This window comes from Monodon monoceros, unplaced genomic scaffold, assembly GCF_005190385.1.
Source record: "Monodon monoceros isolate NGI ecotype Baffin Bay Population unplaced genomic scaffold, NGI_Narwhal_1 Super_Scaffold_21, whole genome shotgun sequence".
Lineage (NCBI taxonomy): Eukaryota > Metazoa > Chordata > Mammalia > Artiodactyla > Monodontidae > Monodon > Monodon monoceros.
Window position 1 is genome coordinate 142,427,312 of NW_021703778.1, and position 18,396 is coordinate 142,445,707.

Sequence of the window (18,396 nt, forward strand, 5' to 3'; positions counted from 1 at the left end):
TGCCCAGACATTATTTTCTCTCTTCTTCTTCTTCTGTTTCTTTTTTTTTTTTCCAGAAATCACAGCTCCCACTCTCTGGATTAAGCACTTGGTAATCAAGGACTCCAAACTGAACAATACCAATGTAAGAAATTCAGGTAAATAATCTGCCTTGGATTATGTATTGATATGTACTTGATCTGTCCACGGGTGCCATATGGTTGCTTCATGACTATCACTGTGTGGGCTTGGGTAAGTCATTTAACAAGTTTGGCCTTCAGTTTCTTCCACAGCTGTAAAATGCGGAGATGAGACGGGATTATTCCCTTCCAACTTTGTCTTCAATTAATAGTTTAGGGATCGTCTTTCATGAGTAGCTGATCCTTTTAGCTAAAAAAAGTTTGATGGTATGTTTTAATATTTTAATTGACTTTCTATATGCCATGCAGAAGAATTTGAAAGGAGAATGGCTGGGCATAGAGAAGTTGGACTTCAAACCTTAAGAGCCTTGGATCTATGTGTTTTTAAGGCTCTAAATAGCTCCCTCCAATCTTATCTTTTCTGGTTTGATCTTTTGAGGGTCTTGTGAGTGTTCAGGTTTTGGTACTGGCTGAACCCTTGTAGAAAGGTGGTAATTTCTGAAGAGTGGTCAGATTAGAGTTCATTTACCATCAATGAAGACCAAAGTTGATAAAGTTCATTTACCATCAAAAAAGACCAGATGTCCATCGACAGGAAAATGTATTAACAGATCCAATCTGTATCTCTTTCTGGGGGGATGGGGTGGAATCATCCTTCTTTCAGCCTCAGACTTCGTTGTGAGAAACGCTACTTGGCATATTTATGCCTGGTTGTTGAATTTAGCCATATCATCGTTTTCTGATAGATAGCAAGGACTGTAAACTAAAGATACATCCCTTTCACCTGGCAGGCAGGGTTTTGCATGACCATTAATGAATGAGTGTGCTGTCCTTGCCCCCCTTTTGGTTTCTGTATAGTATGCCAGCTTTGTCCTAAAGGTCATGGGGACTGGAGTGCACGGAATGGTTTAGACCATGAGGTGAAGTCACATAGCCCTGGTTGATTTTTTCTGCTGAGTACCTCGGCATGTGTCTGGTTCCCTGTATGATAGAAGCCGGAGGAGGTGTGGGATGCTGGGGTGGGAAGGAGCCCATGTGACATCCCATGGGCCAGAGTCTTTGGCAGAAGAGTGCCATGGTTAAAACACAGGCTTTGGAATCAGCAAACAGGGGTTCTCGTTCTGGCTCCAACACTTAGTAAGTGACCCAGCCAAGTTAAATGCCTGCCCCACCCCTGCCCCGGCCACGCCCACTGAGCCTCAGTTCTCAGCCAGGATCATAATCTCTCTCTTAAAGGACGGTGAGTAAAGATTAACTGAGTTAGTCTGTATGGTACTTAACCAATGTCTGGCTAAGTGATAAATAGTAAGTGCATGATAAATTGTAGGTACAATTGTATTTATTATTATCATCATCATTGGTAGGGAAAATGGGACTATTAACGATACTTCTTCTAGTGATAATTCTTCAATCGAGAAAGAATTTGTGATTGTCACCCTAAGCAAGAACATCTATTAGGAAGCTTCTTAGATCCTTCCTCCACTCCCCCTTCACTGTTAGGCAAATATGATAAGTCAAAGAGAAGTGGTTTTGGTGCCTGTGGTATCTGGAAGTGATATCTGCAAAAGGTCCCCGCATTCCCTGAGCCCCCAGCAGGTCTGCAGAGCCCCAGTAGGAGGCTCAATTCTCATACGGTGACCAAGGGGTAGATAAGAGGGAGGGCTCTCTCTGAAATTACACAGCACCTTTTGCCTGAAGCATTCGTTTGACATTTAGCAACTGCTTCCATGATTTTTTTCCGCCTACCAGTGGTTAATTTCTCTACCTAAGTTATACTCTGTGAAGGCAAGGGCTTTACTGCCTGTCTGTTATATCTATTAGGGAATCTAGCTCAACGTGTTTGCTTTGGAGAAGGATGAGGAGAAAAGATCATCGTCAGTAAAGTCAGAATCATCAGTGTCATCATAGCTAGTCCATATCAGCTATGTGTTTTCTCATCTGAGTGTCACCATAACCCTATAAGTATTGTTATTATCCCCATTTTACAGATGAAGAGTCAAAGGATGAGAGAGAGGAAGTAACTTGTCCTGAGTCACAGCTAGTAAGTGGTGGGGCTGGAGAAAATGATTTCTCTTTGGGAATAGAGCGCCTATCTTCTTGGGCTGCATTCTCTGTGTATAGTAAAGAGGCAGTGTCAAGTTTGGTGATGTTTGCTTCCGCTCAAGTCCTTCCCCTTCCCACTCGTTCTTCCCCTGTGTAGTTTCCAATTGCATGAGTATGGGATCATATTGAAAAATGGTTTCCAGGCAGGTACAATCCCCTTCCTTTTGTGAGAGGCACCCAGCCACCTTTATTTTTTCCTGGTTTGCCCCAGTTATGTCTGTAAGTTTAGCGTATAGGACAGGATAGTTGGAGGAGGGCTAAAGGTTCCCTGGGAGTAACTGAGACCAGCAGTCACTATCAGAGGTTGATACCATAGGCATTTTCTAATAAATTAGGGACATTCTCCATCATGGTCAGGTGGTAAAACTGACTGAGTGCCTGTCAACCTTTTTGATGTAATTAGGTGTGAGGGACACTGTGTCACATAGGCATGTAACAGAGGGTGGCAAATGGCCGCTTGCCTGATTTTGCAAGCAAAGTTGTATTGGAACACAGCCATGTCCATTTCTTTACATACTGTCTATGGCTGTTTCCGTGCTGCAACCATTGAGTTGAAGAGTTGTGACAGAGACCGTCTGGCCTGCAAAGCCTAAAATATGATCTGATCCTTTACAGAAAAAAAGTTTGCTGGCCCCGTTATATAAGATTGAAGTAGAAGGCTTTGGATGGGAGCGTGTGTAGGGGGTGTGTGTCTTTCTCAGGTTTTGGGGCCCCTTTCCTAGAAGTAGGGACTGTGCCTCCTGAGATGTTTCCTGACATGCCTGGGGAAGCCTGCATTAGCGCAAAACTCTTTAGGCAGCTCACGTTGCACTTTCTGCTCTCACGTGAGCTTTAACATCCTGTCCTGTGTGTGCTCTCACAAGTGGGTTGCCCAGGAAGCATCCTGAGGCTTGGCCTTCATAGGTGGGGGGTAGGGAATCTTTGTACGTAGATGAGATCAACCACGTAATGGTAGAAGCATGGGCTTTGGTATCAGGCAAACCTATAGACCTGGCTTCTGATGCTTGCTTCCCACTGAGAGGCTGGGTTACCTTGAGAAAGTTAATTAACTACCCCGAGCTTTGATTTCCTTACTTATTAGTTAAAATCATTAATGCCTTGCAGGATTTTTCTGAGAATTCAATGTATCTAAAATGCCTGGCACATAGTAGGTGTACGTGAATTATTGAAAACAAACTTAATGGAATATCCTGATGTATTGTGCTAGCCACTTTTCACATGATCTCACTTGGTCTGATGAGAAGTCAGATAGACTTGTATGTTAACTTGGGTCTGGGCGGCTGGTTCTGGTATGGACTAGAGCCTCTGAGTCAGGCCCCTGGGCCGCTTTCCCATTAGAGTTTAATGAAAGATTCTGGGTCCAGGAGAGCTTCTGCCCTTGCCTCTGGGGAGGTTGGAGTGGGACTCTGAGAGCCGACTGAGTGAGAGCTCTTCTTCTCAGCTTTCTCTCTCTCAGAGGCAAAAAGGCATCCCAGTTTCTTTTACACCCCAAACATCCTTCTTTCACATTCAGACCCTCTGACGCCAGGTTTGTCTTCTGGCCTGGGGACTGTTGATGTTGGAAAGGTTCCACTGGGCAGCTGAAGTTTTGCAATAACATGACACATATGCCTGCAGACTTATCCCGTCTCCTTCCCTCCTCCTGGAGGTTTTGGCCCTCGTTTTTAAGGCTTTGTCATGTGTTCATCATGGTCAGTGTCTCCTTCTGAGTATGTGGCAGGGTCAGTGGCAGCAGGTTTGCCTGTTGGACTTCTGTTTGATTCTTGCCTCCATTGTACCAGGAGTTCTTCTTGCAACCAGGCAGACAGCACACCTGGCGGCGAACATCCTAGAATTTGGGAGACAGCATCTTCTCCTATGCAAGCTGGCCAGAGACTCTGTTCTGCTTTTATAAGAAAACAGGAACTCTTGCTGAGTTTTTGGTATCGGGGCTAGTGATGAAGGCATTTCTCAATATAACTAGAATTTCAAAACATTGTAATCATCTATAATATATCTTAGAGAAGAGAGTAAAGAGATTAAGGAAATGACAATAATTAGGCTTCATCTCATCCTTCATCCTTATCTTACTGCTTTGGATTTTACTACATGCAGGGACTTTCCCACAGCTGTGATTGATAGAAGTCTTGTTTTTTTTCTCTTTCTGTATGACAAAACTCTGTGCTTTCTCTTCTGGGAAAAGGCCATCTCCCAGGAAATGTGGTCTCGTGAGCCTTCACTCTTTTCCTCTTGCAAACCATGCCCTCAGGCATGTACGAAGGCCCTTTGCCTCTGTCTCCTCCTGGTTCCCTCCTGTGGCCACTCTGAGGTCACTGGACTTGCCTTCCTCCCCCCCCCCCCCCCCCCCCCTTTTCTTTCTTTCCTTTCTCTCCATCTTTTCTAGTTCACTTCCTTCACGATCTGATCTGGGACTCCAAGAAGCCCTAGAACCTGGCCCTGTGGGTTAAATCCAAAAGGACCACGCCTTTCCTTCCTTACCTCCTTGCCCGGCAGACCCCCCTTCTGTAGATCTGTGAATGCAGCGGCTGGTGGTAACTCTGCTCCCTGCAAACAAGCCATAAGCGGGGACACAAGGTGGAAATGCATTTCTTATAAGTTCTGCCATGACAGTGACCCCTGTCCCCCTGGTAAGTGAGAGTGTTTGCCTCTCTCACCATCTACATCACAAGGAAGCTGTTTACAGGCTCCTGTCCTGACCTGCCAGGCTCAGATCGGTGCTCTTCTAGGCCTGCTTTTTGGGCCCATTGGTCACATTTTGTATGCTCCTCCCTCACCTGGAAGCTCCTGCTGGATTGGCTGCTGCTAGGACTGGGATTTGGGGTCACAGAGGCAACAGCACCTCCTGGCTGGATCCCCCACCCCCCAAACCAGTGCTCTTGGCCTGCCCAGAAACCGCGGGGTGATGTAATAACCTTAGGCCTGGAAAAATAAACAGTTCTCAGGGAAACCAGCGGTAGCTGTTGTAAGCAAATACCTCACAGCCACCTGGAACCTCACACACAACGTGGCTGGAAGGAAGAACGAGTCATCCACGAACGTTAGCCGCCGCGGATGGGGCTGGGCTCGTGTGCATTTAAAATACCTGTATAAAAACAGATCCTTGGTGTTTATGTCTATCACTGGCCTTCTGGACGTCTGCCCATCTATCTTATGCAGGTGTCTTGGTCCACCAGGGCCAGTAGAATAGAGTCGGGGACAGGCATGGGTGGCCACCCCTATGGCTTTCTCCCTGGCAACAAAGGCCTTTCTCAAGTTCTCCCTTTGCCAGGAGGAGCTGAAACACGTCTGGAGGCCCCAGAGAACCTGGCTCCACAGTCCATCTTAACCTGGTTTTAAAATTAGTTTTCCCAGTGGCCTTGCTCCTGCACCCCGTGTTGTCTGCTTGGAACACAGAGGTGCAGTGGTGGCTGTGGGGGTCTGGAACTTGCTCCACCAGCAAAGATTTTATTGAGTATGTATGCTTTGTGGCGTTAAGGGCAAACCCACCACATCCCAATGTTCTCCTTTGGCCTCTGCTGCTAAAAAGACCTAATTGAAGGCCCTGCCGAGGTATTGTAATGGGCTTCTGCCACTTTGCTAGAAGGCAACTACTATCTCTGCTTTGGTCTGAGGGTCCTCATTCTGTGTTTATTTGTGAAATGGCTTTGGAAGTAAACAGGGTATATATCTTACTAACACATTCACATGTGCAACATTATTGTTTGGGGGATGAAGTGTGAAGTTATGATACTTTATTTGACAAATTAAAAAATATCTCTTCCATCTCCCCGCCTTGGCCCGTGACCCCTCCTTCCTTCTCGCCTGAATTTTTATTTGCTAGCTCTTGTCCTTAAAGGACAGAGCTTATCAGGTCAAGGTCAACAAAGTTACTGAGAAAAACTAGAAAGACGCCAGCTTGCCACTTCTCAGTACTTGTCCCTGCAAAACCACTCTGAAGCGTTTCGTATTCTTTTTGGTGGAAGGGTCATATGAGCTCACTTAATGGCATGAGTCAGTAGAGGTGGAGCCTTTTCTAAAATTTGAGTGGATGTGAGTCAGTGATGCTTTGGGGGAAAAGTTTGAAAAAAGTGCCTATATACTATATTGGGACAATCCATCCTAGAAGAAATATCTTGTTTTCCTCCACTTCTCAGTTTCTGTCTGTGTGGGAAGGACGAGGTCACTGCTTTAGACAACAGTGAACAGTGCATGGCCATTTTAGGTGCCCCAGGGAGAAATTATTTAGACAGGCTGGTTGGTTTGTAATTGTCCCTTACACCCCCTCACCCACTACACTTCATCCCAACGCTGTGCCCTATTTACAGAGCCCCCTGCAAACGCTCCTGTGAGTGGGTGCTTCGGGGACGTGGGGCAGGCGTTGTTAGTTTTGTTCCAGGGGGAGCCTCTGAGCCACAGACGGCTGGACACAGTATGACCGTGGAGAGGGGTGCCAGGCATGGGGGCGAATCTGAAGGCCCCCAGCAGCCTTGCGCCTCACTCAGCCGCTTGCTGGTGCTTGGGCTCCCCTGGGGTGGGGGAGGCTGAGCTGGATCCCCCTCTGAGCCGTGGGGAAGCTCTGGGCTAGTAGTAAGACTGTGGGCTATGGGAACCGTAGCCTCTAGTACCACCGCTTCATTTTATTTTTTACATCTTATTTTTACATTTTATTTTTTATATCTTTATTGGAGTGTAATTGCTTTACAATGGTGTGTTAGTTTCTGCTTTATAACAAAGTGAATCAGCTATACGTATACATATATCCCCATATCCCCTCCCTCTTGCGTCCCTCCTACCCTCCCTATCCCACCCCTCTAGTTGGCCACAAAGCACCGAGCTGATCTCCCTGTGCTATGCGGCTGCTTCCCACTAGCTATCTATTTTATATGTCCACGCCACTCTCTTGCTTCGTCCCAGCTTACCCTTCCCCCTCCCCGTGTCCTCAAGTCCATTCTCTACGTCTGCGTCTTTATTCCTGTCCTGCCCCTAGGTTCGTCAGAACCATTTTTTCTTTTTTTTTAGATTCCATATATATGTGTTAGCATACGGTATTTGTTTTTCTCTTTCTGACTTACTTCACTCTCTATGACTGACTCTAGGTCCATCCACATCACTACAAATAACTCAATTTCGTTTCCTTTTATGGCTGAGTAATATTCCATTGTATATATGTACCCCATCTTCTTTATCCATTCATCTGTCGATGGACACTTAGGTTGCTTCCATGTCCTGGCTATTGTAAATAGAGCTGCAATGAACATTTTGGTACATGACTCTTTTTGAATTATGGTTTTCTCAGGGTATATGCCCAGTAGTGGGATTGCTGGGTCATACGGTAATTCTATTTTTAGTTTTTTTAAGGAACCTCCATACTGTTCTCCATAGTGGCTGTATCAATTTACATTGCCACCAACAGTGCAAGAGGGTTCCCTTTTCTCCACACCCTCTCCAGCATTTATCGTTTGTAGATTTTTTGATGCTGGCCATTCTGACCGGTGTGAGGCGATACCTCATTGTAGTTTTGGTTTGCATTTCTCTAATGATTAATGATATTGAGCATTCTTTCATGTGTTTGTTGGCAATCTGTATGTCTTCTTTGGAGAAATGTCTATTTAGGTCTTCTGCCCATTTTTGGATTGTGTTGTCTGTGTTTTTGATATTGAGCTGCATGAGCTGCTTGTATATTTTGGAGATTCATCCTTTGTCAGTTGCAAATATTTTCTCCCATTCTGAGGGTTGTCTTTTCGTCTAGTTTATGCTTTCCGTTGCTGTGCAGAAGCTTTTAAGTTTCATTAGGTCCCATTTGTTTATTTTTGTTTTTATTTCCATTACTCTAGGAGGTGAATCAAAGAGGATCTTGCTGTGATTTATGTCATAGAGTGTTCTGCCTTTGTTTTCCTCTAAGAGTTCTATAGTGTCTGGCCTTACATTTAGGTCTCTCATCCATTTTGACTTTATTTTTGTGTATGGTGTTAGGGAGTGTTCTAATTTCATTCTTTTACATGTAGCTGTCCAGTTTTCCCAGCACCACTTATTGAAGAGGCTGTCTTTTCTCCATCATATATTCTTGCGTCCTTTGTCAATGATGAGGTGACCATATGTGCCACCACTTCATTTTAAATGAGGAAACGGAGCCCTGACTAGCAAGGACCTTGCCCAGGGCCACAGGCCCATCAATAGCTCTCGCGTGCCAAGGCCTCTACTTGGTGCTAAGGGGGCCAAGGAAAGAAACATAAGGAGCATCTAAGGAAGGAGCTGACCATCAGGCAGTGGTGTGTCAAAGACAGGGGCGGAGGCACGGTCCACCCCAGAGGGGAGGGATATTCTCTCACAGACATTGTTTTGAGTTGCTGACATAGTGATCTTTGAAAGTAGACTGGTTCTTAGTTATGTTATTATTTTTTTAGGTAAACTAAAGACAGTGTGCCCCTCATTGCCTGTACCTAGAGCAGACTGCTCCCGCTACCCCGCCCTTGGTCATCCCTGCAGTCCACCTGAGAGACTGCTCATTCACGGGGATGGGTCAGGAAGGCCGGGTTTGCTGTACATTGGCTGAGGACACTGCTACCCTAGACCAGCTAATAACCTACCACTTATCAACTAACTGTGGCACTGGGTTCAATGCTTTACATATACTATTGTGTTTCATCCTCACAATGACCCTGTGAGGCCTGTGCTTTTACAGGTAAGGACCCGGGACTTGAGAGCTAAAGTAAACAGAGCTAACAAGTGGTGGAGGCTGATCCATCTGGCCCCAAGCCCGCGCTCTTGATCACCGAGCTATTCTGCCTCTATTCTGATCGTTGTTGACTTCCGTGAGCAGTGACAGAAACTCCCATGTGCCAGGCCTGGGCTGGAGTGCACAGGGGCAGGAGTGCTAGGCGCTTACTCTTGCTCTCAGCCTTGGCGAGGAAGCCCAGGTATCCCCATCTCACCCTGACTCCTGTTCCTAGAAGCTCTTCCCTCTGACTGCTGGAGTTCCCCTTGGTGTTTGGGAACAGCCATCTGACTGAGCTTTTACACCATCCTCATTTCTCCCATGACCAGAGCTGAACAGCATCTCTTCACTTGGCCAGTGAGTTCATCAGAAGGGGTGCCCTCCTCCAGAGACGTGGTCCAAGGTCCCTTTGTAGGTTAAGATTGGGTGATGATGTTATCTTTTTCACATCATTTACCTGCCTACTCTATGGGGAAAAGGGCCTTTAGATTAAATTAAATGGAGAAACCCATTCCAATGGAAGAGGTGACATTTTAAATTTGTGCATATTCTGTTTCTATTCTCACTCCCTCCACCCCTACTTGATGCACACCTGAGCACAATTTCAAGGACTGACTTTGTTCTGTTTATCAGGGAGTCTGCCTCTTCCCTGCCCTGACAGGACCTCTCTTTTCTTGACCATTGTCTGTTCCAAAGGGAGCCCTGAGGAATGGTTCTTTGAGGTCCCCTCCTCTTCAGGGTTTTCTCGGAGTCCCTGGATGACTCTGAAACTTGGGGATTGGTGATGGCCAAGTGGCAGCTTGGTGCCAGACACGATGGGAGGGCAGAAAAGCAGTCCTCCAGGGGACGGGTGCTGAACCCCGTGTGGCCAAATGAACAGAAAGGGCTGTTCAGTGATGTCCTGTGAATCACTCCCCAAGATCATGCACTCTGCAGCATCTCCTCCTTGGAGACCACGTGTCCAGTCCCTGGGCCAAGCCCTCAAAAAGAGGGGAGTCAGTGCCTTCAAGCTTGGTCCCCCTGGTCCCTCCTTTTGCTCCTGCAGTCTCCTCCTCGGCCAGATTCTCTGCAACTGTCCCGACAGCGCACGCCGCTCATGCCGACCCAGAGGCTCCCGAGGCAGGAGCCGTGTGATTTCTTACGCCTCTGGAATTTCATGTTGTGATTCAGGAAAAGTTGTTTTTAACAGAAGGCTTGTTATTTTGGGTTATCCTTCAGCATTTCATTCATTTTTGATAAGAGGCTAAGTGGGTGTGAGGTATTTGAAGGGGCTTCAGGGTAACTGTAGCCGACACAACGCTAGTGTTTCCCTTAATATTCTTGGCCCAGTGGGATGATTCCTTTTGCAATGAAACATAGATAAGCTCCTCTTGTTTTTCAGGCGGGTAACTGTGTATCGATTTTTCCCTTAAGAAAATCTAGTGCCGGATGGTCTGAGGATTGAATGTGGCATTTCCCAGGATGAGTCAAAGGGACACATTTTCTTTTTCTGGCCTCTGTGGTCTCATCCCCCATAACTTGGCCTTGACTCAGAGGTGGGTGGTCCCACCTCTGAAGTGTCAGGCTAGAACAGAATCCTGTGGCTCGAGATGGAACAGCAGAGATTCAGCAATAGAGGGGTTCTTGGGCTAAATACTCTGTGGATCCTTTATACCCAAGACTCTGTGGTTCTCCTATGAGTGAGGCGCCGCAGGTCAGGGATGGGTGTGGGGAAGGATCAGGAAGTATGCGATAGCTTGCAGTCTTGTTAAGTCCTGGTGCTAAGGGTGAGGGGTCCAGGAGGGGAACAGATACTCAGACTCAGCAGAGAGAGGCTTTGCTCTAGGTGGGACCCCCCCAGGGAAACCTTTGGGGATGGAGGAGGCCCGGAATGAGGGTAGGTTAAGATCTTGTGGTTAGTTCTTTCTTCTTGCTACGTCTTACAAAACTTTTCTGACCTCTCCAGAGCCTGCCATGGTACCAGCATACACCCAGTACCAGCCTGTGTGAGAGCCTGGGGCCAGGAAGGCCCCTGACCCCCTCTGCATCCTCTCTGTGAGCCCTAATCTCTGTTACTCAGGACCCCACGTTAGATCTGAGACGCCAGGAGTACCATCCTCTCTCAGGACATTGCCCTCAGCCCTGTCAGCATCCCACTTCCCTTGTCTGTAGTATAGGCAATGCTTAGTCAGGGCAGCCTGAGAAGCTGCCCTTAATTAGCAACTGAGCCGCCACTCAGAGGAGAGCCTCTGGTTCTTTCTCTGGGAAGATGGCATCATTCATCAAGGCATCTTCCCAATTCGTGTCTCTATGACCCATGACTCTTCTCAGCTTCTCTGTGTATGGTTTTCTGTAAGATTTGGCTTTTTTCTTGGTCTCATTTTTCATAGGGACCTAGTGATGGTTAATTTTAGGGGCCAACTTGGCTGGGCCACAGTAGCCAGTTTGGTCAAACACTAGTGTAGACGTTGCTGCAAAGGTATTATTTTAGATGTGATTAACATTTATAATCAATTGACTTGAAGTAAAGCAGATGACCCTCTGTGATGTGGGTGGGCCACATCCAATCAGCTGAAGGCCTTAAGAGCAAAACCTGAGATTTCTTGAAGAAGGAATTCTGCCTCCAGACTGTAACATAGAAATCCTGCCTGAGTTTCTAGCCTGCTGGCCTGACCTGTTGATTTTGGACTTGAGACTGCCCCATCACTCTTACCTGAATTTCCAGCTTGCCAGCCTGGAGCCAATTCCTTAAAATAAATCTCTCTCTCTCTTTTTTTTTTTTTCTTTTTTGCGCTACGCGGGCCTCTCACTGTTGTGGCCTCTCCCATTGCGGAGCACAGGCTCCAAACGCTCAGGCTCAGCGGCCACGGCTCACGGGCCCAGCCACTCCGCGGCTGGATCTTCCCAGACAGGGGCATGAACCCGTATCCCCTGCATCGGCAGGCAGACTCTCAACCACTGCGCCACCAGGGAAGCCCTCTCTCTCTCTCCATATACATATGCATACATATATATTTTTTAATCTATCTATCTATCTATTTTTTTCTATTGGTTCAGTTTCTCTGGAGAGCCCTGACTGCTGGTGATCCTCTCTGACTACTGCCTTTTCTCTCCTCCCGTCTCCCCTGGCCTCCATCACCATAAGGTTCCCCTGCTCTTTCTCCCAAGAGTTCAAGATATGACTGGCTCACCAATACCTGCTCACTCAGGTGTTGGGTTACCCAGCATCCCAGCTTTTTTGTCTGCTCCTTCCTGCAGCAGCTTCTCCTCTGGAAGGCAGCAGCCAGAAAGAAAGACCAGTCCAACGACCTGAATCTCGAATCTTTTAATGTTTATGTTTGTTGGACATTTTTTTTTTCTTAAGTGAAGAAGAAAAAAGAAACAGATGATAAAGGAGAAAAAGTTCCCAGAAACAAAGGATAAACTGTGGGCTAAAATCAAAATTGGGGATTAGCTGAGGGTTGAGGTTGTCCACGCTCTCCTTTGCTCCTAATTACCACAGGTCACTGAGAGGCACAGAGGCAGGGGCTGGCCGTAGCAGCCGGGGCTGTCCTCCACGCTCCTCCCGTCTTGGCTGGACACCTGAGAACCCGTACCCTGGGCCTGCACACAGGGTTTGTGTTGTCTGGCTCAGCCCGGTCTCCCTCTCCCCGGTCCCCCTCCCTGCCCACTCCCACCCGGACTTAGCCCTGCTTTGCTCGGCTGCTGTGTGATTGTTGGGATAGAGGACTGTGTGCTTTCCGGTGGCAAGGGCTGGACCACGTTCTCATTCCTTCCACAGGCTACTTTTCTGTTGTGTTTCTTCTCTCAGGCAGTCAGAGTTTTGTGAGTGAGATTTAAACCACCCACTGCCAGGTGAGGAGTGAACCGGCTCTCACTGGTTCTCGGAATAGGATTAGAGGGGCTGGGTGTGCATGGGTGTGTAAGAACGTGTGGCTAGGTATTCCCTTGTCGCCCTGGACAGCCCTGATATTTCCCTGTCCCCCGCTGTTTATGTCTTCCAAGTATTTACACATGGTCCCGGGCCATTCTCATAGTTATCAGGCCAGACCTTCTAATCTTGTCATCTTTCCCTGAACTTCCCTGAGCAGAGGCTGAATGTTTTAGAACACTGAGTACCCACTTCTGAGGAGCTTCCTCTCTGAACCAGTGGTCATGAAGAGGCCCTTGAAATAGATCCCCTGGCTTGCATTCTGGAAGGTGCCTTCTTGGTATCTGGATAGTTGTGAATTTTAAGATTCATTTGGGAGGTGACTGAGAAGGGCAGAGGGTGACAGTGGCCCTAAGGATGGGGCTGGCTTCTGGGTCCTCAGATACAGAATAAGCTTATGCCCCCTGGTATGTACCGATTAGTATTCGCATGAGGTCTGGAGAAGCACTGAAGGAATAATTGGTTGATTGATTGATTGATTGGCTGAAGGGTCTGAGAGGGCTGCAGAAATACTTACGGGATAAATTGATAAAGAGTTGAGCAAGTCTAAGTGTCTCAGTTATCTATTGCTGTGTAAGAGACCACCCAGAAATATAGTGGCTTACAACAAGAATAATTTATTCTTTCTAATGTGTCTGTGGATTGGCTGGGTGGTTCCTCGACTGATTCTACCTGCACTGACTCCTGGACTTGTCCAGCTGGAGGGTCAGCTGGGCTGGGGTGTCCAAGATGACTTCACGCACACGCCTGGAAGTTGGTGCTGGCAGTGGGCTGAGCCGCTCTGGTTTTCTTCCATGTGGCCTTTCATCCTCCTGGAGGCTGGACTGGCTTTCTTATGTGGTGGTCTCAGGGTGGATTCCAAGAAAGGGAAAGTGGAAGCTTCAGGCCGAGGTCTAGAAACCACACACTGTCACCCCCTTCCTTTCCATTGGTCAAAGCAAATCAGAGTCAGCAGGGAGGGGTTTACCCTGAATACAGGGAGGTGCAATTCACTGGTACCATTTTGTAACGATCTACCACACCAAGTAAAAGAAAAACATAGGTTAGATTAAAACTCAGGCTAGCACATGGCAGTGAGAGCTGATATCAAAGAGAGGTAAAGACCATGGCCTGGGAGCAGACTGCCTGGGCTGGAATCCAGGCTCTGCCACTTCCTAGTTGTTGACCTTGAGGAAATCACACAGCCAGTCTGCTCGGTGAGGATAATAATAACACTTTTCTTAGAGGCTTGTGATGAGTTTGAAGTGAGTTAGTGGAAGTGCCCAGTACAGAGCTGGGCACACCATAAATACTCAGTTAGCTGTTAGCCATTATTATTCATGTTACTGTCTGTAAATGGTGGGTGAGTTACAAATCTGGCCTTAGGTGTTCCAGTTCCAAGGCAAAGAGGGAAAAATATGAGGGTACAAGGTTTGGAGTGTGCTTAAGCTGAGAATATCGTTGGTTCAGAAGAAGCAGTGCTGTTTCAAATGGATAAGCACATGTTTTTACACATTTGCTTTCAAATGCAGCAGATCTGGGGCAGTCTACAAAGCAACTGGCCTGGCGGATCTTCACACCATAAAAATAAATGTATTTTTCCCCGAAAGCAAATAATTAGAGACAGTAACCTCTGTCTAGAGTTCAGCAAGACAGGCTTGACCGTCAGAAGCCCTTGACTGGGGCCCCAGCCCTCCTCTCTCCGGGGTGAGTGAACTTGGGAAAATTCATGAATCCCTCCACGACTCAGCTTCCTTGTCTACAAAATGGGCATAATAACGGTGCCTACTTCACACGGACAAAGAGATTCGGCAAGTAAAGCCCCTAGTCTGTCGCCTGCCTGGCTCATGCTCCTCCATGAATATTTGCTTTGACTATTAGTAGTATGAAGAGGATCTTAGGGGAGATTTTTGTCTCTGTCGGAAGACAAACTCTCTGTGTTTTCTTCACAAACAGTTGGTGCTATGATTATAAACCTTTCCTGTCTCTTTCTTAGAGGAGCCCTTGAACTTGCAGGGATCGTCATAAAGTAATAAACAAGCAAATAAAGACAAGAAACCCTGCATTTCACCTTCTCTCGAATTCCACGCTAATCCCCAGTTTTTCCATATTATCGAGCGTCACCGTTTGTATGGTTTGTAGTATTCTCCGTGGAACTCCGTGCAACCTCTATGGAAGCGGGCTACAAACCTTTCAGAACAGACTTCAAGGACTTCCAGAAATCTGTCGACAGTCCCCAAACCACAGGTTCCCACCTCTCCTCGGCTGGCTGGTCTCCACATGCCCGCAGTTTCAGGATCCCCAATGCTGTGAAGTCAGGTCCATCATTTGCTCTGTCCCTGGGGAAGCTTTCTCCACCTCTGTTCGCATCTCGCTTTCTATCTGATTTATGGCTTTAGAATGTTGGCCTGGAAGATCTTAATTTAAAGCCTCTGTCAGACGTTGTTACACGAACGCGGTGCCGGTAAAAAGCTGTTTTCCTTTGGTTTTTCTCCTCTGTCACTTTTTCTGTGGCATGAACTATGAGGTAGGAAAAGAAAGTTACCAACTTGGGGTTGGGAGAGCTATTGAAAAACTCTTGCGTAATCCCCTGGAAGGTGCCAGGCTCCATTCCAGCCAGGGGCCGAACTCAAAATTCTGGGTCTTCAGGCCAGGTCTCCCCATGGCCCCCCTCTTCCAATCAGTTTATGTCTCTTTCCTAAGCTGCCTCTTAGGGGCAGTTCTGGTGGTAGTTATAATTGGGCTCAGAATCTCGAGTCTAGTGCCTGTCAACTGTTTTAAACTGCTGTTCCTCTAGCTAAGGAGATTCTGTTTAGTTTCACTGTGTTTGCGTTATGAAAACAATAGTTCTTTATTTTATCATTTTCCAGATCAGTATTATATTTTAATAGCAAATGTACTATTCATACCTGTCCCCTGAATCTCAGATATTTTTATGCGCTTAAGGGAATATTCCCTCACCCTGCAATGAGAATTTTTTCAGCATTTTTCCTCAGAGTGAGACAAAAATCATTTCCCATCATCTGACTTCCCTCTAAGACAGCGTGGAGCTGCTTTGCGTCTCTGTGTGCACCTACAGTCTGCTTCAACATCTGTCTGGTTCATATGTGTATCATTACCACAGTCATTATTTCAAAGGGTTTGGCTCCTTCAGAGTTGAGCTTCTGTATTTTCATCATTTGTGCTGTTGTTCAGTGAAGAGAATGAATCTCCACATTGCTGATACCAAATTCCTGGCTCTCGGAATGGTATTTTGTAAAACACTGTGAAAATATCATGGGATACCCAAGACGATTCCTGTCATCTTCTTCAAGGGGAAAGTTGTAGAATTTTGTTCATGAAAGAAATAAAGTGATAATAAAGTAAATAAATAAAGAAATAAGTAGATCAAAAAAACAATAGTACAGGTATATGATGTGGTCCCTTTTATTGTCAAAAAAAACCCCAGTGGGCTTCCCTGGTGGTGCAGTGGTTGAGAGTCCACCTGCCGATGCAGGAGACACGGGTTCGTGCCCCGGTCCGGGAAGATCCCACATGCCGCGGAGCGGCTGGGCCCGTGAGCCATGGCCGCTGAGCCCGCGCGTCCGGAGCCTGTGCTTCGCAACGGGAGAGGCCACAACAGTGAGAGGCCCGCGTACCACAAAAAAAAAAAACAAAAAAAAACACAACCCAGTAGATGTGTGCATATGTATTTATGTGTGTGTACATGAAAAAGAAAAGGTCCAGGGCAAGTAGTGTTTAACTTTGGTGGGATTAGGGCTTTTTCAAATTTTTCTTTATAACAAGAAAAGGAACCTAATGCTATTTATTTATTTATTTTAATGCTATTTATTTTTAATAACTAAAAAGAAAAAAGAAAAAAAAATCCCCACAAAATCAACAAAAAAACAAGAAAGGGAAGTCAGGCAGGTTGACTGGTCAGGGGTCGTGTGGGTCTGAGGCCCCCAGGCCTGGCACAGGACACCATGCACTGCCTCAGCCTGGGCCTGACTCTGGAGAAACCAGGTTTGGCTGTTCAGAGACGTTGACATAGTTCGTGAGGCCACTGAGTACAGACACCTTCCTGAGGGCCTGTCTCTCTCTCGCACTGGATGGAAGCAGTGTTGTGCAATCAGCTCAGCTCCATTCAGCCCTGTTGGAGGCCTGGAAGGGAGTGGGTTTGGGCCTTGTTTCTGCTCCCCTTGGGTGCCGAGCACCAGAGCATCTCCCTGCCCTGAGGACAGTGGCCTGGCCCTGTCCTGCTGCGTCTGGGCTTGGGAGAGTGTCCACACACACGGGCATTCCTGCATCAGCTGTCAGCTCGCAGGGCAGCCAGGCTCCTGCCCCCGCCTCTAGGGGGCCGCAGGGAGGTTCTGGGCCTCCAGCCCCTCACTAAGGGCTGGTGTGGGAGACACAGCTCCCCTTGGTGATTCACCAGCCAGCCATCAGTTCCCTAGGGCCAGGCGAGGTCCTGGCAGGGAAGGCACAGGAGTGGGAATCACCACAGGCTGTGTCTTCTCTTGCAGAGAAAGTTCACTCTTGTGACCAGGAGAGACAGAGCGCCCTGGAAGAGGCCCGGCAGAATCCCCGCGAGGGCATTGTCATCCCCGAGTGTGCCCCAGGGGGGCTCTATAAGCCAGTGCAGTGCCACCAATCCACTGGCTACTGCTGGTGTGTGCTGGTGGACACGGGGCGTCCGCTGCCCGGGACCTCCACACGGTAAGTCCCCCAGAGCCCGTCCTGCCCCTCACCCCTCAGGTGAAGCCTGGGGTAGGAGAGCCAGCTTCCTGTTACACTGTCACCTCACATCTCCTGGCTTTATTGTCCTGGCCTGGTGGGAGTCGAGGCACTAGGGGAGCAGCATCTCTGCTCGTGGGCAGATGAGGTCCCAGTATCCTGGATTCTGGTCACAGGTCTGGCCTTTCCTAGCTGGGCGACCTTGGGAAAGTAGGTAACCTCTCTGAACCTCAGTTCACCAGTGAGAAGGTGATTGCCCTGCCTGAGTCACTAGGTTCTATGGATCAAAAAGATCCTGTGTGCAGACATAAGGTAACAGCGCTCTACTAGACTGGCTAAGATGACATGCCTGAACATGTCTCTGTGGGAACACCGACGCTGGGATTGCCTTGTAGCTGCTGGACAGTACAGGAGATATTCTGCTACCAGCTCTGGGAGATCTAGGCTTCGAGACCACACGGATCATTGCTGGGAGTAGGAGCTGAAGTCAGCTCAGTTTCCAGCCCCTCCTCACCCCCTGCATCTCTCTCTTCTCAGCTACGTGATGCCCAGTTGTGAGAGCGACGCCAGGGCCAAGAGTGCGGAGGTGGACGACCCCTTCAAGGACAGGGAGCTGCCAGGTGGGAGACGACACTACCCCTTGCTGGTGCCTTCACCTCTTCCTGTTCCTCCAGGCCCTCATCATGCAGAAGCAGCGCCCTCCTCTGGGTCTGCTTCCCCATCTGTAAGGTGGAGCGGGGACACTGGGCAGGGGCGTCGCAGGAGCCATGGGATCTGCATCCAGTCTGGGATTTGTTCCTAATTAGTCCTGTGCTCTTGAGCACAGTGTTTCTCCTCCTTGCTTTTACCTTTTTATCTTTAAAATGTAGTCACTG

General features: G+C 47.7%; 1 protein-coding gene across 4 annotated transcripts in view; it reads left to right on the forward strand.

Moving 5' to 3' along the window:
* SMOC1 (SPARC related modular calcium binding 1) overlaps positions 1–18,396 on the forward strand; it is a 150,809-nt gene that overhangs the window by 113,749 nt on the left and 18,664 nt on the right. For all 4 annotated transcript variants that reach the window (XM_029237733.1, XM_029237734.1, XM_029237731.1 and 1 more), the window contains exons 7-9: positions 57–137; positions 17,311–17,503; positions 18,059–18,141. In XM_029237733.1, the coding sequence (XP_029093566.1) occupies positions 57–137; positions 17,311–17,503; positions 18,059–18,141 (357 nt within the window). The remainder of the gene's footprint in view (positions 1–56; positions 138–17,310; positions 17,504–18,058; positions 18,142–18,396) is intronic.